The 25,330-nt window shown below is 39.3% G+C and overlaps 1 protein-coding gene across 1 annotated transcript; it reads right to left on the bottom strand.

Moving 5' to 3' along the window:
- Nucleotides 1–267: 267 nt before the first annotated feature.
- psmd14 (proteasome 26S subunit, non-ATPase 14) lies at nt 268–24,564 on the bottom strand. The gene is made up of 11 exons (XM_061886928.1): nt 24,405–24,564; nt 19,371–19,426; nt 19,235–19,306; nt 19,042–19,161; nt 14,484–14,554; nt 14,269–14,419; nt 8,021–8,128; nt 7,844–7,918; nt 5,292–5,417; nt 2,048–2,110; nt 268–419 (listed from the first exon to the last, which is right to left on the bottom strand). Exons 2-11 carry the CDS (start codon nt 19,416–19,418, stop codon nt 321–323), a joined length of 933 nt encoding a protein of 310 aa, XP_061742912.1. The 5' UTR covers nt 19,419–19,426; nt 24,405–24,564; the 3' UTR covers nt 268–320.
- Nucleotides 24,565–25,330: the final 766 nt, after the last annotated feature.

Here is a 25,330-nt window from a genome sequence, read left to right on the forward strand (position 1 = left end):
GAGTCAGTATGGTGACTGGGATGTAAATGAGTTGTTGTGCAGTTTTAACTCCAAGTGGCTGACAAGCTGGAGCAGAGTGAACAAAAAAACCAGACAAAGAGGATTGTGTGAGAAAACACAAGGAAGAAGATTGCTGAGCATCTATTTTCCCAGATGGAATGTTCTACTCGCTCATTGAGGAGCAAGTATTGTCCCAAATCCAAGATGCCATGTGATGTACTCAGAAAGTAAGGTCAGTGTTGTAGTGAAGGAAAGCCAAAGAAGTAATCATGATGGGTACATCGGTGTATTTGCTATAAAAGAAGGAGATATACTACAGATCACTGGAACACAACCGTATCCAACATGGCCGCCAAACACTGGACAATGTTTGAGGTCATTAACACGTCTACGTGCTCTTCCAGGTGCCTCTTGGGGTCCTGACAACAACACAAAGACCAGCTTTAGGTGCAGGATAATAGACAAGGTGTGATGACAGGTCATTGCTTTTTACATCAAATCAAAATTTTTCTTACAAGATGATAGCAAGAAATGATTAGACGTGATAATAACGTTATCAGTGGTGTGCACAGTGGGGCTGGCCGATACAACCACATCAATATAGATATCACCATACACACATGACTGTGTATATATATATATATATATATATATATATATATATATATATATATATATATATATATATATATATTACCTTTCTTATTGTCATAAGAAAGGTGAAGTATGGAAGCAAGGTTGGTTGCATGGACAAAGGCACTTGCTCTCTGACACGCTAACAACCAATCAGGTGACAGTATCAACTATCAAGTTTGGTTGATTTTTTTGCATGGAGTGAGAAGAGAAAGTCAAAATGAATAAATTGTGGATATAAGAGAAAAAAATCACTTTTATGGATTTTCCAAAAGGGACCGTAGTCAGACCAATGGTGTGTGTACATGATGCAAGGCAAGAGTGCTAATACCACACCACCTTAGCTTACCCTTTAGAGCACAGCTGTAACTTCCTGCCACTAAACCTGCAGAAAATAGGTTTCTACATCTTTACATTTTCACACTTTGCACTATTTTCTTACACTTTATTAAGCATTTCTTTCATATTCCTTCATTTTAAGAGCTTACTGTTAAGTCATTAATGTAATTTTACTATTTTGTTGACATTGCTCGAGTGTTTTCCAGGCTTGTGTTGACATTTCCTTTCTGCCTTGATAGCTGAGGGATTATAATCACAGGAAGTTACATTTCAAATTAAATATTATTCTCCATCTCCTAATTTTCCAGAGGTCATAAAAAAATATAAATAATTATTGATAGACAAATACAATAATAATATAAAATAATTACTGCGGAACCAAAATTAATTTGCAAAGTGAAATAAGAAAAAGAGGGCAAAATAATGTTACACAGCAGTTATTTTCCAGTACTAAACCTGCAGAAAAAAGTAATTTTCTATGTTTACATTTTCACACTTTGCACTATTTTATTACACTTTATGAAGCATTTCTCTCATATTCCTTCATTTTAAAAGTTTATTGTTTAGTCTTCAATGAGATTTTACTATTTTGTTGACATTGTTTTAGTGTTTTCCATGCTTGTGTTGACATTTCCTTTCTGCCCTGATAGCTGAGGGGTTATAAATCAGAGAAAGCTACATTTGAAATAAGATATATCTTCCATAAGTCATAACAAATATGGGTTGATACAAAACACTTATATGGTGATACAGTTTATGGCCGTATGGGCCAGCCCTCGTGTGCAGACTCTATTTCTCCCTTGAACACACGGCCCAGCAGCTTCCCTCTTTCCTGATTGGTCGCTGTAAACACAGACTCCTCTGGTCTGAGCCAATCAGGGGGACTTTTACTGTCCACATGTGTCACTTCAGAATGAGCGTAGTCTGTAGCAAACGGGACTTCTCATGCTTCCATAAAAAGAATGCAAGACAGAATCCAAAAGTTTCCAGACAGTCTGCATCTTAAATGTGTCGTCTTAAAACCACACTAACCTAATAATAATAAACTGTTAGTGGAAAAAAAGGAACATGTTACCTGTTTGCCAACATTCTTGATTGCCAGCTGCTCTGGTGTCATTTTGTCCTCTTCTTCCACAGCCTGCCATGGGAGCAAAGTGTTGTAGTGTTAGGAGGAACAGCACCATGTTGGACACAAGTCACAACAAAAGCTGTTTGGACAACTCACTCTTAAAGGAGCCATATGTAATCATTTCATGTCAACTGATCATTAAATATGTAAAAAGTCAATTCTCAAATCATCTTCTTTTCCAATACCTCTATAAAAGATGACAGTAGTTCAGCCGGGATATGCTCATTCCAAAATTAGACTCTGAGCCCTGAAATATTGTTATTGTTTACATTTTGATATCCTGCCCTCCGCCGTTTGACCAATTAGAAAGTCTGAGTGTCTCACATCCAGGTTGACATCTTGGCCTGGCTACTGCCACTGGTGAAGTTACTAAACATGTCAGACCTTAGTCCATCTAAAAGTTACCATTCTCAACTAATTCATGACAAAGCCAGTAACAAAACCAGGATTTGTTTCAGGGACGCCTTTGAAAGATGGAGACCATTGAAAGCGGAGAAGACGTCGAACTTGCTAATTTCCTCCTTGATAGATAAGTCAGGCATCTACCTTTTCTTATTACTTGTAATAAATGGAAATGGACATTCGGTAGGTAAACTATATTGTCCATTATAGTCAATGACCTTATTTAAAAAGCTAGTATGTTCCTGCAACCAATGCTTAGTGTGATGGTGCTTAGCTCCTAGTGTATTGCTTAACATGCTACCCCCAGTCAATGACACATCTACATACAGGCCCGTTAACCTGTGTGTCCCCATACCATCTGTGATGGTATGGGGGTGCATTAGTGTCCAAGGCATGGGTAACTTACACATCTGTGAAGGCACCATTAATACTGAAAGGTACATACAGGTTTTGGAAAAACATATTCTGCCATCTGAGCGCCGTCTTTTTCATGGACGCCCCTGCTTATTTCAGCAAGACAATGCCAAGCCACATTCAGCATGTGTTACAACAGCGTGACTTCGTAAAAAAAAGAGTGCGGGTGCTTTCCTGGCCCGCCTGCAGTCCAGACCTGTCTCCCATGGAAAATGTGTGGCACATTATGAAGCGTAAAATACGACAGCGGAGACCCCGGACTGTTGAACGACTGAAGCTCTACATTAAACAACAGTGGGAAAGAATTCCACTTTCAAAGCTTCAACAATTAGTTTTCTCAGTTCCCAAACGTTTATTGAGTGTTGTTAAAAGAAAAAGTGATGTAACACAGTGGTGAACATGCCCTTTCCCAACTACTTTGGCACATGTTGCAACCATGAAATTCTAAGTGAATTATTATTTGGTTGAAAAGGATTTGCAAATCATTGTATTCTGTTTTGATTTACATCTAACAAAATTTCCCAACTCAAATGGAAACGGGTTTTGTACATCAGGCACATATGGGCTGGTGTTTGCTTAGCTCAATATAATGCATTACATGTTATGATTTGTGTATTGACATGGTAGTAGGCTATATGATTGATGCTTAACTTTGTATCACACTCCGCACTGAAAGAGGGCGATGTCCGTACATGGAAGAGAATGCAGTGTGTCAGGTTGACAACATGTGGTTAATGCTAAACAAAATGCGGCGGTCATTTTACTTATGGCCATCAAAGTAGGCCCATGCCATATAAAATAAATTATTATACAAAATTATTTGGTTGGTGGTCCGTGCGGTCAAACTCTACATTTTAACAGGGCAATGAGAACAATCTGTCCCCACTCCCGACTAAAACATTGCTATGTACCTTTACAAATACATTTGGCTAATAGACATCAGTAAAATGTGGCATCATTATTTAGTAAACCATCTTGCAAGAAGCATAAACAAGAGGAACCTACAGCGTGAGACTCGTCGATTGCCATTTGAAGTTCCTTGGAGGAGGATTCGGATTCGAGAATGGCAACCTCAGTCATGGAGAGTGGGAGGGGACTACAGAACTGTGACGGGGATTGCAGTACCATTTCTGGCCACATAACTACATATGGCACCTTTAAAAGGTTCATGAGTATTTTATTTTCCAATATTACATAGATAGGCACCCGCACCCTCTGTGACCCTGGAAGGGACAAGTGGTAGAAAATGGATGGATGGATATTTCCTATGAAACCTGCACTGGAAAAACTCATCAAGTATATATTTCTAATTTCTACGCAAAATATTTAAACATAATACAAGCCACTATCTCCTAAATCAGTGCTTCTCCAATATTTTCTGTTTCGCCCCCCAATCTCCACTCTGACTATAAATAAGATCATTTGTCTAAAACAGGGGTCGGGAACATTTTTGGCTGAGGGAGCCATGAAAGCCAAATATTTTAAAATGTATTTCCTTGAGAGCCATATCATAATTTTTTAACGCTGAATAAAACTAAATGGGTACATTTCTTAAGTAAGGCCAACATTTTTACAGTATATTAAGTCTCTAATTCTTTTTAATAACATTGTTATTTCTTAAACAGGTGCGGTAGAAAACGGATGGATGGACTAAAATGCATGAGAATGTTTTATATTTTGAACGTTATTTGTAACATCGTGATTACCGGCTGAATTATTCATTCCTTATCGTGTTAAGCAACGTCAGCTAAGATTTATCTGAGAGCCAGGTGCAGTCATCAAAAGAGACACATCTGGCTCTAGAGCCATAGGTTCCCTACCCCTGGTCTAAAAAGTGTAATAAGAACACCTCTGCATAACATTGTAGGTTTATTAACATAAAAGCTCTTTCCTCATCTCCCACCGTGGTTACAGTGAAGTTGCATCATATTCTATTACGGCAAAAATGAGACTTAAGAACTTGTTTTAGGCAATTTATCTGTTTGAGGAAGAAAATACTACTTTTGAGCGTCACAATTTTGTTTTAAGACAAAACTTCACATAAGTATAGCTAATAGTAAGTCTCTGCGATGAGGTGGCGACTTGTCCTGGGTGTACCCCGCCTTCCGCCCGATTGTAGCTGAGATAGGCGCCAGCGCCCCCCGCAACCCCACAAGGGAATAAGCGGTAGGAAATGGATGGATGGATGGAATAGTAAGTCTTGACTGCTAATTTCAAGATCACTTTTAAGATTTTATTGCTTAAACATAATGTCTTATTTTTTGACTTGTTCCATTGGCAGATTTTGTCTTTACAAGCAAATAGAACTTGCTTTCATTTTGTTTATGAGTAGCATTTTGTCCAGAGTGTATGAAAGAAACAGAAAGTGTGTTACCTTGTTGTAGTTCTTTGCGAGTTCCAGCATTTCCTTGACGATAGTTTCATTCAGTTTGCAGTGCTCGCTGTAATCCTGAAGTGTGAGACCTTCCATCCAGCTCTTTTTATGCAGGTTGAGCAGCATCTACAGGAGTCATCATTGTCACGTCCACATTACAATAACAATGACAGATGTTGCACTACGGCCACACAAATGCAGACATTTTAAAAAGGCAACTTTGGGGTTTTGTGCTTCAAACTCACATTTTGGAAATCGGCACCCACCAACCCTGTGTTGTTTTAAAGTGGTCAAATGATATAAAACTCACTTTTCTTAACAGTTAGTGTATTCAAATGTATTTGCCCAAACACCAGCATGATATGTAGTGTAGACCACAATGAAATGCAAAAAAAAAGCTGTAAATTTGTCTAATGCAAAAAAAAAAAGCTGTCAATTTGTCTAAGGGTCTAGGTGCGTATTCCTTTAAGAAGGCCGACATTCTGTGGATCTCCACCTGGAGGTAATATTCAATATTAGTCCCTCCATTTGCTGGAAGTCACTATACATCCCAAAACACCGCATCCTGTATTCTGTAATTTATAAATGTATTTGAGCAAAACACCAGCATGACATGTTGTGTAGATCAAAATGAAGTGTCTTAAATGTAGATTAAAACCTAACATTTACTTATTTTTTTTAGACTTTATGAAGCATTTCTTATATGTTCTTATTTTTAAGCGCTTATTGTTAAGTGTTAAATGTGATTTGACTATTTTGTTTACATTGTTTGAGTGTTTTCCATGCTTGTGTTGACATTTCCTTTCTGCCTTGATAGCTGAGGGATTATGATCAGAAGAAAGTCACATTTTAAATGAAAATGTTTACATTCCATATATTTTTATGATGGTCCTTATTTTTGCACAAGTCTTAAATATCATCAATAATTATCTATATCGACTTATATAAAACACACTTATATCGTGATACAAGTTTCAGCTGAGATTTGATGACCTATATTGAGTAAAACATGCTTGAAACTAGAATATCAACTGTTGCAAAGCTGTGTCATTAACACTCAAAAGTATAAAACTACTTTTTTAAACTAATAATTTCATACTTCAAGTATGAAAAAAAAAATCCTGATGCCGAGCGCATATCATTATGTCAAGATAATGGCACAGGCATTTACTTCATCTAAGAATATTTTTCAAAATATCAAGCAAAAAGGTCTCTTTTCTTCTACCAAGAAAAGTGCACTTGTTATTAGTGAGAATATACTTATGTTAAGGTATTTTTGGGTTCATTGAGGTTAGCTATTTTTACTTGTCTTGGAAAGTCTTGACAAGCAGAATTTTCTTACTCTATTGGCAGATCATATTGCTTACTTCAAATAAAATACCCCTCATTTTTGTATTTTTTTTTCTTGTTTTTGAACACTGACTTTTTGCAGTGTGATTAATCTGTAGGGGTGTAACGGTACGTGTATTTGTATTGAACTGTTTCGGTACGGGGGTGTACCGAACGAGTTTCTAATCTAAAGTCTTAACAAGCTGCTTTGCCTCATCTGCCTCTGTCTCAGCACCCAGCATTGTCCCACCCACACAACCATCTGATTGGCTACGTAAATAGCCAATCAGCAGTGCGTATTCAGAGCGCATGTAGTCAATGCTTCAGCGTCGAGCAGATAGGTGTTTAGCAGGTAAGCATCAGACATCGTACTCTCCCCAAATTATAAAAAACACCTCCGAGTCACAACTACTACTAAAATCACTATGAACCCGTTGACGTTCTCGAAATTTAAACTGCACCTCAGCTCAGTCCTGGCTTGAGGTGAAGGCTAATTAGCTTTTAGCGTAACGATAGCTAATTTTGCTGTGTATGTGTGTGTGTGTGTGTGTGTGTGTGTGTGTTAGGGGCAGCAAAGCCCTGTCTGTCTGTTATTTCACTTGAACTCCATGGTGTTCAGGGATGAATAGTCTCTCCTATTGCTATTGTACTATTTCTTCAGCAATACTTACATTAATCATTAGTAATGTAGCAGCCTAGTTTTAATGGCAGGGTCCCTGCTATCACATGTTGACAAAAATATAACATTTACATAATAAAAGTCCACTACAGTCTTCCCAAATGCTGTAAGAAATTAAGCATGATGAGTTGACTTGAAACTGTTTAATGTTGCACTTTTTATATGTGGAAGAAAAGTTTTGTCATTTTATTTAATCCAAGCAACAACTTGAGGCAGTTTAATGTGGGCAGAATTATTATAGTGTTCCCAATATTGAAAAGGATAAAGCCATTGTTTACAAATTTGGTAAATAAATAACAAAAAAATATATTTTGTTGGTTTCTTACTGTACCGAAAATGAACCGAACTGTGACCTCTAAACCGAGGTACGTACCGAACCGAAATTTTTGTGTACCGTTACACCCCTATTAATCTGATTTAAAAAATGAATCGTTTTGAAATCCACTCATGTGAACAGAGATATTTTAAACAATATCTTCAAGGGGAAATGTGCGTTTAGAAAATGTACATTTGTGTGGACCTGCCGAGGAGGGCGGAGTCTTACCTTTTGCTCCAACTCATTTTTCCTGTAGTTAATAGTGATGGAGTAGTAGTGTCTGTTCAGTCCATGAATCAGAGCCTACACAAGAAAATAAATTTGCACATTTTACTGCCTCACCAGTAACAACCATCCAAACATGAAGTGAATGGAAAGAAAACAATTATTACTTAATTGTCTTACCTGGATTGAGGGTTTGTTGAGATGACCCAGATTAGATGTGGTCTGCCTTGGTTCATGACCCAACACCATCATGTTGGCGTTGATCAGTCTGAAGGCATCAATGACGACCTGACAAATATGTCATGGGATGGTGTTTTTACATGGTTACAAATATTAGGCTGACATACAAGTAGGGATGGGAATTATTGACATTTTTATGATTCCACTTTCCCTTCTGCTAAGAGATTTCCTTCTTTATGGATGGTAAGATGAGGACTGGAAAGTCAAACTACATCAGTTTGTGACAAATAAAAGCAAGTCATGTCCAATGGAAATATACATTGTGTAATTCTGAAACTATTAACAGGGCTAGAATTTAACCGCGGCAACGTGGCATTTGCAGCAATGCCCTAAAAACGGACCAACATTTACGGCAACAACATGCCGTGACCGCCCTTGACTTTTTACTTGGAAATTGTCTAGGGATGTAACGATAAACGGTATAATGATAGACAGCGATAAAATTCCAGACGGTTAGTAACAAACACTGTTTAATGTGTATTTACCGAAAAGCCGTCATTTAGTCATACATTTTAGGCAACAGCTTACTTTGATGAAGTAAGCTGCAGAGTCTGCACATGTGCACTTGAGCCGCTCGGCTGGGTAAATACGGCGGCGACTCCATGGACTTTGTTTTGAAAATGCTCCCTCCGAGCTAACGGAGCCCATCGCTTCGTTTCAATGGCTTCTATTTCTGTGGAGTCTCGGTGTGCGACTACGAAAACAATATTTGATGTTGAAGTTTCCGTCAGCTGCTGGGACTGAGAGTTAGCATGCTGCAGGCGATGTGTCAGGAACGTTGTTACAACTTGTTAATAAAAAGTCTGTAGTTTGTTTACTGGGATGTTCACTCCTCCTTTATTAACCTGCTAACTTTGTTAGTGTTCCAATGACATCAATACTAGCTCAAATGTTTTGTCATCTTATCCAATTGAACGCTGGCTGAGTTGTCTGTGAGGTACAAAGTTTGTGTGTTGGATGTGTGAGGTATCACTCCTGTTTATTTTTGTTGGCCAAACTGTTGCACTGAAGTAAATGGTTGTTGTTGTAGAACACAACTTTTTTATTTGACGTTGTATTCATTAGCCAAACTGCTTTGTCTTCTATATTGATATCAAAAAGTAAACACCATTATTTTTACATTCACTGTGTTTTTTTCATGTCAAAGTAATTACTTAAATAACCATTCATGTGACATAGTATTTTGTTAATGTTTTATTGTGTACAATTAATTCCTATATGACCAATTTCAACTCAAACTCTCAATGGATCTGTCCTGATACAGCATGTACATGTACACAACTTAATACCTCGCTCTATGAAAATGTAAAACTAGAGATGAAGGCATCATGTAATAAAAAATGTAACACTATTAATGAACAAAAACACAAATATTTGTCTTTAAATATATGGATCCAGAATGTAGAGCATTTTTATGAGATATTACGAATGACATGTTATTCACACCCAACACTGCTTTACCAAACATTGTGAATAGTCATGATTAATAATCGTGATTTCAATAATGATAAAAAACAACCTAATTATTATTTTGTCCATAAGACTTGATCTCATATGAACATCATTTGTATCTATATGGAGAAAAAGTGCAGTTATATGTTATATCCATAAAATGCCATCTTGCAAATTTTCACAATTATTTTTATTTATTTATTGTATTATTTTGTTTCTGCCATATTACTTTGTTTAAAATGCTTGTGTTGCTTTCATATACACATTCAGCTTTCTCTCTGAGATACATGTACACATTTTGAATGTGTGTTTTTAAAAAAATAAAATTTGGTTAAATGATTTCAGTATACGTAGTTTTCGAAAATTTTGAGCACATTTAAAATGACCACAATAATAATAACCGTGATCATTTTGGTCACAATAACCGTGATAAGAAATGTTGAGCCCCTGCCTCATAATAAAATAATGTTTGCTTTGGTGCCTTTCCAACTTGCCTTGGTGCCCTAGAATATGAGCCCTCATTTAAGGAAACACTTGCCTTGACCTTAAAAAGTTAAAATTCAAGGCCTGTATTAACATCACAGCAAGCATAAGTGCTTTCAATGAAATGATTAATTACAAATATCGACATTAATGATACTTAAGTGATTACATCGATATCTTCTTTTATCACAAAATCGTTTATAGTTATTCTTTACAAACTCAGGAAATAAGAACTAAACATAGTTGAACATTTTGTATGTAATAAAATAAATAATCTGAATATTGTTTGATATTGTCAGATTACAATTGTGATCAAAAATGTAATCATTTAATGATGTGAAAAGTATGAACATTGGTATGATGAATAAGGCCCATGTCAGCACTTGGTGTTGGATCCATACACACACGTGTAGTATCAACAAGACGTGTGTAATGTTTTGAAACAACAGAAGAATAAGTCATTATGACATTATAACAGAAGATGAAAACATGTTACAACAGATAGATAGCAGATATGAATGATAAATTAACAAGTAGATTAATAATAGTTTTAATAAAAGAAAAATACAAATAAAAATGATGTGATATATCACTGCATAAGTCTGCACCTAAAATAGTATCTTTGTAACCTGTTTTGAAAATGTTCTCTTATCCTACTAAAGACACCAGATCCATGTTGTGATAGATATTGTTATGGTGAGAAGTTGCACTATATATTGTGATTAGGGCTGCAACTAACGATTCATTTGATAATCGATTATTCTGTTGATTATTATTTTGATTAATCGATTAATCAATCGGATAAAAGAGACAAACTACATTTCTATCTTTTCCAAGACTTTATTTAAAAAAAAAAACAGCATACTGGCACCATGTCCTTTCGACTGGCCAAATAAAACAAGGCAAGTGTTACAAAAATGTTATTTTTTTTATAAACTGCATATTGTCATGAACAATAGCAATAATTTGGCTTAGGGGAATTTCAAACCTGCCTATTTCCTATTCCAACCATTCTGCAATGTTGGATGCTGAATGTCTTTCCTCTACTGGCATGGTCGTAAGGCAGATTGACTTCATGTTCTCTTCTCCTCCAATGTAGTGGCATGTATTGCCAAGGTAGGCTACACTTGTCCACACATCAGTAGTGAGAGCAATTTGCTCTGGGTGGCTTTTATGTCAGTCTACACGGCATGGAATGTCCGCTCATACTTCCTCTCCATCAGTTTGGTAAAATGGTTCCTCGAGGGAAGAGTGTAACCAGGATTGAGGACATGAATCATTTGTCTAAAACAGGGGTCGGGAACCTTTTTGGCAGAGAGAGCCATGAAAGCCAAATATTTTGAAATGTATATCCGTGAGAGCCATATCATATTTTTAACACTGCCTATCCATCCATCCATCCATCCATCTTCTTCCGCTTATCCGAGGTCGGGTCGCGGGGGCAACAGCCTAAGCAGGGAAACCCAGACTTCCCTCTCCCCAGCCACTTCGTTTAGCTCTTCCCGGGGGATCCCAAGGCGTTCCCAGGCCAGCCGGGAGACAGTCTTCCCAACGTGTCCTGGGTCTTCCCCGTGGCCTCCTACCGGTTGGACGTGCCCTAAACACCTCCCTAGGGAGGCGTTCGGGTGGCATCCTGACCAGATGCCCGAACCACCTCATCTGGCTCCTCTCGATGTGGAGGAGCAGCGGCTTTACTTTGAGTTCCTCCCGGATGGAAGAGCTTCTCACCCTATCTCTAAGGGAGAGACCCGCCACACGGCGGAGGAAACTCATTTGGGCCGCTTGTACCCGTGATCTTATCCTTTCGGTCATGACCCAAAGCTCATGACCATAGGTGAGGATGGGAACGTAGATCGACCGGTAAATTGAGAGCTTTGCCTTCCGGCTCAGCTCCTTCTTCACCACAACGGATCGGTACAACGTCCGCATTACTGAAGACGCCGCACCGATCCGCCTGTCGATCTCACGATCCACTCTTCCCTCACTGCCTAATGCGTGCATTTTTTAAGTAAGACCTAAATTTTTAGAGTATAATAAGTCTCTAAATTATTTTTAATAACATTGTTATTTCTTGAACAGGTGCGGTAGAAAAAAGTTGGATGGATTAAAATACAACAGAATGTTTTATATTTTGAACGTTATTTTTAACATCGTGATTACCAGTAGAATTATTCATTACTTATCGTGTTAAGCAATGTCAGCTAAGATTTATCTGAGAGCCAGATGCAGTCATCAAAAGAGCCACATTTGGCTCTAGAGCCATAGGTTCCCTACCCCTGGTCTAAAACCTTCATCCTCCACCATTGATAGTGGCCTCATGTCAGTTAGCAACATATTCAGGATAGCATCAGTGAGTGCAGCCACTTGCTGTGGTGTGCACACCTTCCTTTGTACCAAGTCGCTAAAGCTGGTTTGTTTCTTTCTGAAATAAGAGAAACCATATAATGAAGGTACATAGTAGCATCATTTACATGTAAATCAATACATACCCAGTTAATTTTATTAATAATTTCCGACAGATACGCCACCACATTAAAAAAAACAGCTTAATGAAAAAAATGGACAGTGTTGCAGAATACACCAATAACAACAGAGAAATGTAACTCATCAGATCAGAACTGGATCAGATATAGTACACGTTTCTGTTCTGAATAATAAAGGATTCACTTTAGGCTGACTCTGAATAACAGCATGAAATATTCCAGCACCTTCATAACGTTTAGTTATACTAAAGCGTCACTCAAGTTTAAATAGATTTATATAGCTTTATTGATCCATTATGAAACCAACCTGAGATACTTCTGTCCGTTACGTTTATACGTACGTTTTCTCTCTTAAAACGGAGTCAAATGTGCCCGAGACAAAATTATCAGCCCCGCGTTGCAACAAAGACATAACGTTAACGTTATTCACAAAAAAGCTGAACTTATGAATGCCTGTTGCCACTCATAACAACACAGAAAATGAAGTCGCCGCACTATTCAGAAAGTTCCTATCACTTTGAAAGTTAATACACAACAGTTGCTGCTGCACATCCTTAAAAAAAAAAAATTTTCCTCGTTAACAAAAGATTAAAAACACACAAAGACGGACACAACGGCTCAATATAATCGGACTATGGACTTAAAAAAGTTACATACCGTGAGTTCTTCCGTTCATCTTCTTCAAGTGCTGCCGAAGCAATGTTGTCCTTCCGTGCCACGCGTGGTCCATGCCTTTTGCAGGAAATGTCTTCTTTGCAGTCTTTAAAGTAAAGTGTTCCGACACTTTGGACGACTTAGGTTCTCCATTGAAGCAATAACCTCGACATGTTTCTCCGCTGAACTATCCGTACTGTTTCCCTCCGCCATTTTTCGAATGCTTCCAGCAAAGGAGACGGCGAGGTCACGTGAGCTGCACATGACACATCATTGGCTGGCTCACTGCCACCTCATGAGACATAGGCTCGGCACCGCCCTGGCACTGTTTTTGTACTTATTCTGATTATTGTTTTTCAGCTATTTGTAAATGTTGCAGTTTATAAATAAAGGTTTAGGGGGAAAAAGATGAAAAAGAAAAAAAGAGCCTCAGCGCATGCGCATTGCGTACTTTCAATGAATCGATGGCTACTATTTTTATAATCGATTTAATCGATTATTTGTTGCAGCCCTACTTGTGATAAAGATTTTAAGCCACATCGCTTATCCCTAATTGGTAGTATTTCCTCCCTTTGATAATATATCCATTTTGCAAGGAAGGTAATCCCTCTTTTAGTGCTGTTAATTGATTCCAGGCCTGACTGTGGTAAATTGCTATCTGTAATGGAGGATTTCTTTATTATAAATCAAATATATTCATAGTTGGAGCATTAAAAACTGTTTACTTGCCTCTAAATACGGGTTTTAATAATATGACATAAGACCCTCTTGGTCACATTTACACTCATCTAATACTAATACAGTAATGCTGCCTCAGGCTGAGCCAATCAGTGGCAAGGATACTGAACAGTGCCCTCTGGTGGCCAATACTTACTATAGTATTTATTTTTGTCATTCATTTGGCCATTTTATGCTTAACAATGTTGAGTTTATGTAGAATATGTAGATATACTTTGTAAAATGTAATAAATATTTACAATAAGCACAATGTGGGCTGCTGTCGTCCTTTCTTGTCAAATATAACGCCTTTGCAAACGGTTCCCTTACCCAAACAGGGAAGCGGTTCTGTTTTATTTTGCCATCTTTACAAACAGCGCTCTTCAAACGTTTGCCCACCTTTCCCTTGACGCTCTGAATGGGATCCACCACCACTGCCACAGCTCTCTCCGACAGCGCCTCAAAGCTTTGCTGTGTGTTGATGTCCACCCCAGACAACCAGCAGCCAAAGCCAGGATGACTGTGGTACCAGCCCACCACCATCTCGGGCCTGATGAACAGAAGGGTCCATTATGAGTTTGTCAGGACACTTGACTTATTGGTGCATGTTTGACCTGCCAGTCTGCTTCAGCATGTCCAACATCTTGGCTTGGAACACAGGATCCACCGCCTCAACGCTCACACCCTGTGTGTCAACACATGTTTCAATCATCAGCACACATTGACCTTGGAAGTACAATGTCAAACACTATCATACAGCAGCAGACTTGGAGAGCGTCAACAGGATTATTATGTGCTTTTTTTTGCTGCTTTTCCGTGACACTTATTCCAAAAGACAGGCCTGCTTCACAAGCAGCGTTCAGAGAACAATAATATTGCAGACGGGGCATCCACCGATTATCGGTGCCGATTTTTGGCACTTTTTTTTTTTCTGTCCTGTCCAGCTTCTCAGGCAAATAATATAGTAGATGTAGATGCCCATGTCGGCTGTTCAGATTTACTTTACAAAAGAGAAGTGTAGGATACTTCTCTTGTTGCCTTATTTGTATTTGACTTTATTAAATGTATTTATATTATCATTTGGTGCAGCCGGGCCGGAGCAGGAGGGGATAGAAAGAGGGGAAAAAGAGGGACAACAACAACACGAATAGAGCAACATCATCAAATAGGATATGTACAGATATGATGGTAAAAGTGATAGCAAAGAATCAGATAGCTAAATAATTAATACAGAAATAGCGCTATTGATAATGACTAATATCAATAATTTACCTTTATTATCAACCATGCAGTTGTTCATTTTTGGCAGTTTGACAAATATTGGCTACAACCTTTTTCCCTGAGCATTGGCTTTTGTTCTTTTTAATAAATATATTTTTATTTCATAATGAATGTTAATGTTTACCACTATTATCACCATTTCTATCATTTTAAATCTAACAGTCATCGAACAAGCGTCTGCCAATTTATGAATCCAACAGCCACGTTAACAACTGGTTATTTTAGCATGTAGGTTAATTTGTGTCTTTATTATAAAATATTTTTGCCACCGGATTCATCTCAATTAATCTTTTTAAATCAAATTATGTGACAAATTGTGTAAAAATTCTGAGAAAAAAAAAATCATTGTATCAAAAATGTGAGGAGCGTCCCAAACTACTCCGTGTAATCTTCACTAGTTTATACACTACTGCCATCTAGTGTCTCTAATCTGCAACTGCCATCAAATCTACTTTCTTTTATTACCTTTGCCGCACTCATCCTACCTGGCTACCAAACACTCCCTCCACTGATAAATGGCCCCCTTTGTAAGTTGGAAATGTTTTTACTGTATCTATTGCCAGGCTTACAGAAATCATAAAAAATATCAATAATTATTGTTATCGATCAATATTAAAAAAAACGTATATCGTGATTTACATGAATTTTCAGCCATGTTGCCCAGTCCTACTAATAATAATGTAATCATAAAAATTATGTATTTATATACATTTTATCCTCAAAAGATAATATCTCTCGTTACAGGGAAATTTGACATATTTATAATCATATTTTGGTGAATAAATGGTAAATGGGTTGTACTTGAAAAGCGCTTTTCTACCCCTTTTTAAGGAGCCCAAAGCGCTTCGACAGTATTTCCACATTCGCCCATTCACACACACACACACTGACGGTGGGAGCTGCCATGCAAGGCGCTCACCAGGACCCATCAGGAGCAAGGGTGAAGTGTCTTGCCCTAGGACAACAACTGGTTTTATATTTGTTTGTGGCAGTTTTACAGTGAATTTCTTGGGACCTTTTTATTTAAAAAAAATATTTCCCGAGGGGTTGATCTATAGTTTATATAATCTAGATATGTTAAACCCATCTTTAAAAAGTGGGTTTCAACCAAATCCATGCAGTATATAAATTTAAGTGCATGTGTGTGCGTTAGTGTTGTCCCAATACTAATATTTTGGTACCGGTACCAAAATGTGTTTTGATATTTTGATAAGGGGACCACAAAAAAATCCATTATTGCCTTTTTAGAACAAAAAATCTTGGATACATGAAACATATGTTTATTATTGTAATTTAGTCCTTCAATAAAATGTTGAACATACTAGACAACTTGTCTTTTAGTAGTAAGTAAACAAACAAAGACTTCTAATTAGTCTGCTGACGTATGCAGTAACATATTGTGCCATTTTTACACCTATTATTTTATACACATTACTGTTAATTTCTGCTTATTTTCTGTTTAAACATGTTCTATCTACACTTCTGTTAGAATGTAATAATCACTTATTCTTCTCTTCTTTGATACTTGACATTAGTTTTGGATGATACCACACATTTAGATGTTGATCCGATACCAAGTAGTTACAGAATCATACATTGGTCATATTAAAAGTCCTCATGTGTCCAGGGACGTATTTACTGACTTTATAAACATAATATACATTTTTAAAAAGGACGATAAAAAAATAATCAATGTAATCATTGTAGTATGGACTAGATACACTATTGTACTTGGTATCATTACAGTTGATGTCAGGTGTGGATCCACCCATGGTGTTTGTTTACATTCAGCGGTGCTAGCTAGCTGTTAGCGCTGAGCTATTGTATCCTCCTACGTTGTGTGGTGAAGCATGGTTAGCTATTCCTCGTCCTGCAGTGATAATGCTACTTGTAAGAAACCTACTTTATTTGTCACCATGGAGACGAGGATTAGTGATTTAGAAGTAGCTAAAACACTGTGAATGGATGTTAGCTGCTAGCTAGCTAGCCATGTCTTAAAGCAGCTCTTCCTGAGGGTGTTTCAGTGTTATAACTTCACCTTTATCTTTACTTTTTACACCAAAATGCGTCCATTCTCCCTTTTCTGTCTACACACTGTGTCTGCTTGTAAGTACTCGATGTTTGTGCGCTGCCGTACATGTTCCTTTGCTGGTGAAACCAGCAATGTCACGACATGACGACATGCCGTCATGCCCGTGAAAAAAAATATATATGAGGAAGCGGTACTTTTCAAAGAGAGTATAGTGTGTGTGTGTGTGTGTTTGTGAATGGAGCGGTGACGTCTGTTTTTTGGGGGGGGTGGACTTTTGTGTCTGAGGCCCCTAAATTGAGTGCTACACCTCTGCTCACACAGTTACACTCGCAATGTGCAATATTAGATGTGTTAAGCTATTGAAATTGTTGTTTTGTTTGTGTGCAGCAAACAAACATGGCTAACGAATGTCATTTGCATCTATAATAATAATCAATGCAAGGGTATAACTGACAAGACTTGACCCTTAAAAGGTGTGTCATTGTTTGTGATACGGCGCCATCTTTTGGAGGAAATGGCTCACTGAAGGTGCAGCTGGGTGAATGCCTTAAAGCAGGGGTGCCCATTACGTCGATCGCGAGCTACCAGTCGACCGCGGGGGGTGTGTCAGTCGATCTCCAGCCAGGCTTTTAAAAAAAATAGACCTAAAAATGAGTGATCATCAATCTTCACCAAGAGGTCACTTAAATGACATTCACGGTACCGGAGGGTCTTGTGAGATGACGCTGGCTGCTGCAAGATCATTATTATGAAAATATGACCGAGAGGAAGGCGAGAAACACTTTTTATTTCAACAGACTCTCGCGCCGTACCTTCCGTCAAAACTCTAAAGGCCGACTGCACATTTCCTATCTTCACAATAAAAGCCCTGCTTCATGCTGCCTGCGCTAACTAAATACAGAGTCTCGGAAAACTGGCATGCACAAGCGATCCATCAGAAAGCTGGCGTGCACGTCACTTGTGCACGCCAGCTTTCCGAGACTCTTATTTTGTTAGCGCAGGCGGCATGAAGCAGGGCTTTTATTGTGAAGATAGGAAATGTGCAGTCGGCCTTTAGAGTTTTGACGGAAGGGACGGCGCGAAAGTCTGTTGAAATAAAAAGTGTTTCTCGCCTTCCTCTCTGTCATTTTTTCATAATAATGAACTGGCAGCAGCCAGCGTCATCTCACAAGACCCTCGGGTGCCGTGAATGTCAATCAAGCAAGCTACGGAATTTGCTGCCAATGTTTTTCTTGTAAAGTGTATGGAAGCTGGATGAATTAGATGCCAAAAACCAACCACTTTCATGTGGTATTGTACAGAAAGGACAACTTTTTTTCTCCTCCATTTGAAAATGTGGGCGTTATCATCATTACTGTCTGATTCCAATCAATGCAAGTCATCAGAATCAGGTAATTCACCAACTTATATTCTTGTCTTTGTGAAAGAAAGACATCTATATGTGTTACACATGCTTGTATTATCATTAAACACATTTAACTTGTTTACAAAAAGGTCTCTTTCATAAATAAATAAATATAAATGAGGTAGATCCCCTCGAGTTGGTCAATTGAAAAGTAGCTCGCCTGCAGAAAAAGTGCGGTCACCCCTGCCGTAAAGTGTTTCCTGCTGTTGACAACTTTGAACCGGAACTATACCGTCTTCTAGCCGTCCTTAGCGTTTCTACTCGCATGGATTCTTCATTCGTCACTCCAAGCAACGTTTGTAAGTTTCACAATATAACTACAACAATTCTTGCTTACTAAATGGTCCAGGTCTGTGTGGAAATGTGTTTGACAATAAAAGGATGGATTGTTTTTTATGTCTACTCCCATCTCTTTGGTGACAATGAGAGTGTGTGAGTGAGGCGATGTACGTACTGTTCCAGACTGGGGCATGGCAAACACGTCGATGACCCGCACGGTGTAGTCGTCGACAAACTCCCCCAGCATCAACCCCATGACCTCCATGGGCACACCCGCACGGCCGTGCTTCAACATCTGGAGGTCAAACAGCAGCGGTCACACAACAATAACAATAATAACAATTATAACAATAACAAGTTCAGACAACCTTGAGCAGGGCCAGAGACGAGATGTAGACTTGTTCTGCTGTGTCCACAGCTGGTGCATCTGTCGGGGGCCCCTGATGGAGCCAAGCAAATGTCTTGTATGAGACCATAACAACATTTTGTGATGAATGACTCTACCTGGCCAAGTCCCGGCATCCCACCTCCCAGTCTTAACAGACGGTCCATGTCGGGATCTGTGGTCAGTACACAAAGTGGAATAATAGTTCAGTTAGGGGAAGAACACCACCTTACAGAAGAAGTAGTGTAAATTCAGGACTGTAAGCCGCTACTTTTTTCCGACGCTTTGAACCATGCAGCTTACAAAACGGTGCGACTGATTCATGTTTTTTTCTTCGCCGACGGCCATAATGCAAATAGACACTTAAAAGGTGTGTCATGGCACCATCTTTTGGATTAAATCACTCACTGTAGATGCAGCTTGGTGATGGCTGCAAGGGTTTCCTGCTCTTCAGAGCTTTAAACCAAATTTTGAAGTGCCATTCCGTCTTCAAGCCGTCCCTAGCGTTTCTACTCGCATGGATTCTTCATTCATCACTCCAGGCAACGTGTGTAATGTTTTACAATATAACTAAAACAATTCTTGCTTACCAAACAGTCCCATGTGTGATGTCTGTAGGAGTGCTTTCTTGCATATGTTTACGTGTCATTTTATTGTAAAGAAGCTAGCGTAGTTCGCATCAGGGTAAATGCGTTTACGAGTGTCTGTGTTAGTAACAATAACTAGCATTCGTTTTGCATTGTTTCAGTTTGGTAAACTCACCAAAACGTCCCCATGGAATTATTGAGTCATTTTAGCTGATTGGAGAGCTAGTTTTTTTCTCAAATATAATGGGTGCGGTTTATATCCCTCCCTTTTCCGGGCGAGAACCCGGAGATGGAGTGCCATCTCCGGGTTGGGGAGGAGACCCTGCCCCAAGTAGAGGAGTTCTAGTACCTAGGAGTCTTGTTCACGAGTGGGGGAAGAGTGGATCGTGAGATCGACAGGCGGATCGGTGCGGCGTCTTCAGTAATGCGGACATTGTATCGATCCGTTGTGGTGAAGAAGGAGCTGAGCCGGAAGGCAAAGCTCTCAATTTACCGGTCGATCTACGTTCCCATCCTCACCTATGGTCATGAGCTTTGGGTCATGACCGAAAGGATAAGATCACGGGTACAAGCGGCCAAAATGAGTTTCCTCCACCGTGTGGCGGGGCTCTCCCTTAGAGATAGGGTGAGAAGCTCTGCCATCCGGGAGGAACTCAAAGTAAAGCCGCTGCTCCTTCACATCGAGAGGAGCCAGATGAGGTGGTTCGGGCATCTGGTCAGGATGCCACCCGAACGCCTCCCTAGGGATGTGTTTAGGGCACGTCCAGCTGGTAGGAGGCCACGGGGAAGACCCAGGACACGTTGGGAAGACTATGTCTCCCGGCTGGCCTGGGAACGCCTCGGGATCCCCCGGGAAGAGCTAGACAAAGTGGCTGGAGATAGGGAAGTCTGGGCTTCCCTGCTTAGGCTGCTGCCCCTGCGACCCGACCTCGGATAAGCGGAAGATGATGGATGGATGGATGGATGGATGAATGGACGGTTTATATCCCGTTGCGCTCTATAGTCCGGAAAATACGATAATATGCCTCAAAGTTTCACCATTATATTATCTATTTCCTGCATATTGATTATGGAAAAGACATTAGCCAGTCAGTGTAGTTTACTACAGATAGCAACGGAGCCGTACTAGAACCAGTAGTAACGACTTAAAGATATTAATACTGAAAAATCTATACCACCGATACCAGATATTTATGCTGTAATATCGCTTTCCTCGGGCTAAATTTTACTGGGTATCACTTGAGTTAATTTCGGAAATGCATACCAGAGTACATTTGTATTCAAACTAAGGTTGAGAGTTTTTATTTCAACAAATTTGAAAAGGAATATCAATCAATCATCCATCCATTTTCTACCGCTTATTCCCTTTCGGGGTCGCGGGGGGCGCTGGCGCCTATCTCAGCTACAATCGGGCGGAAGGCAGGGTACACCCTGTTTACTTATATAGCCCTAAATCACTAGTGTCTCAAAGGGCTGCACAAACCACTACGACATCCTCGGTAGGCCCACATAAGGGCAAGGAAAACTCACACCCAGTGGTGGGAAATACATTCACACATCACTAGTTAGAGGCATTAAAGTCCCGTCTTAAAACTCATTTGTATACTCCAGCCTTTAAATTGACCCCCCTTTTAGACAAGTTGATCTGCCGTCTCTTTTCTGCTGTGCCCCCCTCTCCTTCGTGGAGAGAGGGGGCACAAATTAGGTGACCACAGATGACGCGCTAGCTGTCCAATGTCAAGACCTGGGGTGGACCACTCATCTGTGCATCAGTTGGGGACGTCTCTGCGTGGCTGACCTGTCTCTACTCAAGATGATCTCCTGCAGTATGGACTGGACTCTCACAGTATTATGTTAGATCCACTATGGACTGGACTCTCACAGTATTATGTTAGATCCACTATGGACTGGACTCTCACAGTATTATGTTAGATCCACTATGGACTGGACTCTCACAGTATTATGTTAGATCCACTATGGACTGGACTCTCACAGTATTATGTTAGATCCACTATGGACTGGACTCTCACAATATTGTGTTAGATCCACTATGGACTGGACTCTCACACTATTATGTTAGATCCACTATGGACTGGACTCTTACAATTTTGTGTTAGATCCACTATGGACTGGACTCTCACAATATTATGTTTACTGGACTCTCACACTATTATGTTAGATCCTCTATGGACTGGACTCTTACTATTATGTTAGATCCACTATGGACAGGACTCTCACTATTATGTTAGATCCACTATGGACTGGACTCTCACTATTATGTTGGATCCACTATGGGCTGGACTCTTACTATTATGTTAGATCCACTATGGACTGGACTCTCACACTACTATGTTAGATCCACTATGGACTGGACTCCCACTATTATGTTAGATCCACTATGGACTGGACTCACACACTCTTATGTTAGATCCACTATGGACAGGACTCTCACGATTATGTTAGATCCACTATGGATTGGACTCTCACAATTTTGTGTTAGATCCACTATGAACTGGACTCTCACACTATTATGTTAGATCCACTATGGACTGGACTCTCACTATTATGTTAGATCCACTATGGACTGGACTCTCACTATTATGTTAGTTCCACTACGGACTGGACTCTCACTATTATGTTAGATCCACTATGGACTGGACTCTCACAATTATGTTGGATCCACTATGGACTGGACTCTTACTATTATGTTAGATCCACAATGGACTGGACTCTCACACTATTATGTTAGATCCACTATGGACTGGACTCCCACTATTATGTTAGATCCACTTTGGACTGGACTCACACACTCTTATGTTAGATCCACTATGGACAGGACTCTCACGATTATGTTAGATCCACTATGGACTGGACTCTCACAATTTTGTGTTAGATCCACTATGGACTGGACTCTCACTATTATGTTAGATCCACTATGGACTGGACTCTCACAATATTATGTTAACTGGACTCTCACTATTATGTTAGATCCACTATGGACTGGACTCTCACTATTATGTTAGATCCACTATGGACTGGACTCTCACTATTATGTTAGATCCACTATGGACTGGACTCTCACTATTATGTTGGATCCACTATTGACTGGACTCTTACTATTATGTTAGATCCACTATGGACAGGACTCTCACTATTATGTTAGATCCACTATGGACTGGACTCTCACTATTATGTTGGATCCACTATGGACTGGACTCTTACTATTATGTTAGATCCACTATGGACTGGACTCTCACACTATTATGTTAGATCCACTATGGACTGGACTCTCACTATTATGTTAGATCCACTATGGACTGGACTCTCACTATTATGTTAGATCCACTATGGACTGGACTCTCACTATTATGTTAGATCCACTATGGACTGGACTCTCACTATTATGTTGGATCCACTATGGACTGGACTCTTACTATTATGTTAGATCCACTATGGACTGGACTCTCACTATTATGTTGGATCCACTAGGGACTGGACTCTTACTATTATGTTAGATCCACTATGGACTGGACTCTCACTATTATGTTGGATCCACTATGGACTGGACTCTTACTATTATGTTAGATCCACTATGGACTGGACTCGCACTATTATGTTAGATCCACTATGGACTGGACTCTCACTATTATGTTAGATCCACTATAGACTGGACTCTCACTATTATGTTGGATCCACTATGGACTGGACTCTTACTATTATGTTAGATCCACTATGGACTGGACTCTCACTATTATGTTGGATCCACTAGGGACTGGACTCTTACTATTATGTTAGATCCACTATGGACTGGACTCTCACTATTATGTTGGATCCCCTATGGACTGGACTCTCACTATTATGTTAGATCCACTATGGACTGGACTCTCACTATTATGTTAGATCCACTATGGACTGGACTCTCACTATTATGTTAGATCCACTATGGACTGGACTATCACTATTATGTTAGATCCACTATGGACTGAACTCTCACTATTATGTTGGATCCACTATGGACTGGACTCTCACACTATTAACCGGATCCATTCCTCCAAGGTTTCTCATTGTCATCCCATTGTGTTGAGTTTTTCATTGTCCTGATGTGGGATCTGAGCCCAGGATGTTGTTGTGGCTTGTGCAGCCCTTTGAGACACTGGTGATTTAGGGCTATATAAATAAACTTTGATTGATTAATTGATTGACATAAGTGAAGGTTTAGTTTTTTTACAGAATAACATTAATTGACAGTTTAAAGTTGTATGTGCAAGTCTTCCGCTAGCTTCAGTTAGCTTTATTGAGCTAATGTAGCAGCACCTAAAAGCTCTACGTGGACAACCGTTTGTTGCATTTGAAACCTTTAAACGACCATTTAATGTTCTGTGTTTAATGTTAAGATGAATTCAATATAAATACTTAGTATGAACTAAGACTAGCATTCACGGGAGAGTTCTGTTAGCATGATATGCTAAGCGAGCTAGTTAGCATTTGTCTACAAAAGGAAAGCCAGCGATAAATGATTCAAATATTCCAAACACATTTCTGTGTTTGTGTTCTGGCTTTATTTACCTGTTAGTGTTGCTTGTCAGCTTTCAGAGGTTGAAGACCACTTTAACAACGCAGAAGAAAATCCACTCGTCTGTCTGCAATGAATCAGCCAGAATGATGTTTTAGCTACAACTACTTCCGTCGCAGCGTGTGACGTCAGACGCCTCCGTCTTCATAGACATGTTGTAAGGGTGCGCAGCATGGAGCGTTACTGCCTACTGGCGCTGAGGAGACGCGGGGCCGCCATCTTGGAGTGGTGATCCACTCCACTCAGTGCAATTCATCTGGCAGGAGCAATGAACTGTCAGTGCATTCCATTCATCTTACCTCACTGAATACCACTCATTTTCACGCGCTTTGTTGTCATACGTGTAGCTGTGATAAAGGACACATGTTTTATTATTCATAGTTTGCTTAACAGTAATATAATATTCTTATATGCTTTGATTGGTTGATTGATTGATTGATTGATTGACACTTTAATTAGTAGATTGCACAATACAGTACACAGGGTTTCTCACACATTCATTTACCCCCCCCCCACCACATCATTAGCATCTTTTTTTTCTACCTGTCACATGTCAGTTTAGCATCTTTGTTATCTACCTGTCAACTGTCAGTTTAGCATCTTTGTTTTCTACCTGTCAACTGTCAGTTTAGCCTTTTTGTTTTCTACCTGTTAAATGTCAGTTTAGCATCTTTGTTTTCTACCTGTCAAATGTCAGTTTAGCATCTTTTTTTCTACCTGTCAACTGTCAGTTTAGCATCTTTGTTTTCTACCTGTCAACTGTGAGTTTAGCCTCTTTGTTTTCTACCTGTCAACTGTCAGTTTAGCATCTTTGTTTTCTACCTGTCAACTGTCAGTTTAGCATCTTTGTTTTCTACCTGTCAACTGTCAGTTTTGCATCTTTGTTTTCTACCTGTCAACTGTCAGTTTAGCATCTTTT

Source organism: Nerophis ophidion, linkage group LG25, assembly GCF_033978795.1.
Source record: "Nerophis ophidion isolate RoL-2023_Sa linkage group LG25, RoL_Noph_v1.0, whole genome shotgun sequence".
NCBI classification, from domain to species: Eukaryota; Metazoa; Chordata; class Actinopteri; order Syngnathiformes; family Syngnathidae; genus Nerophis; species Nerophis ophidion.

Bases quoted from the DNA above. Each gene is read 5' to 3' on its own strand.
- psmd14 (XM_061886928.1), bottom strand. From the start codon at position 19,418: ATGGACCGTCTGTTAAGACTGGGAGGTGGGATGCCGGGACTTGGCCAG. The intron at 14,555-19,041 runs GTACGTACATCG...GTTGACACACAG, and splicing joins CCATGCCCCAGTCTGGAACA to GGTGTGAGCGTTGAGGCGGT. The intron at 5,418-7,843 runs GTAAGACTCCGC...TGACTCCTGTAG, and splicing joins AAAATGAGTTGGAGCAAAAG to ATGCTGCTCAACCTGCATAA.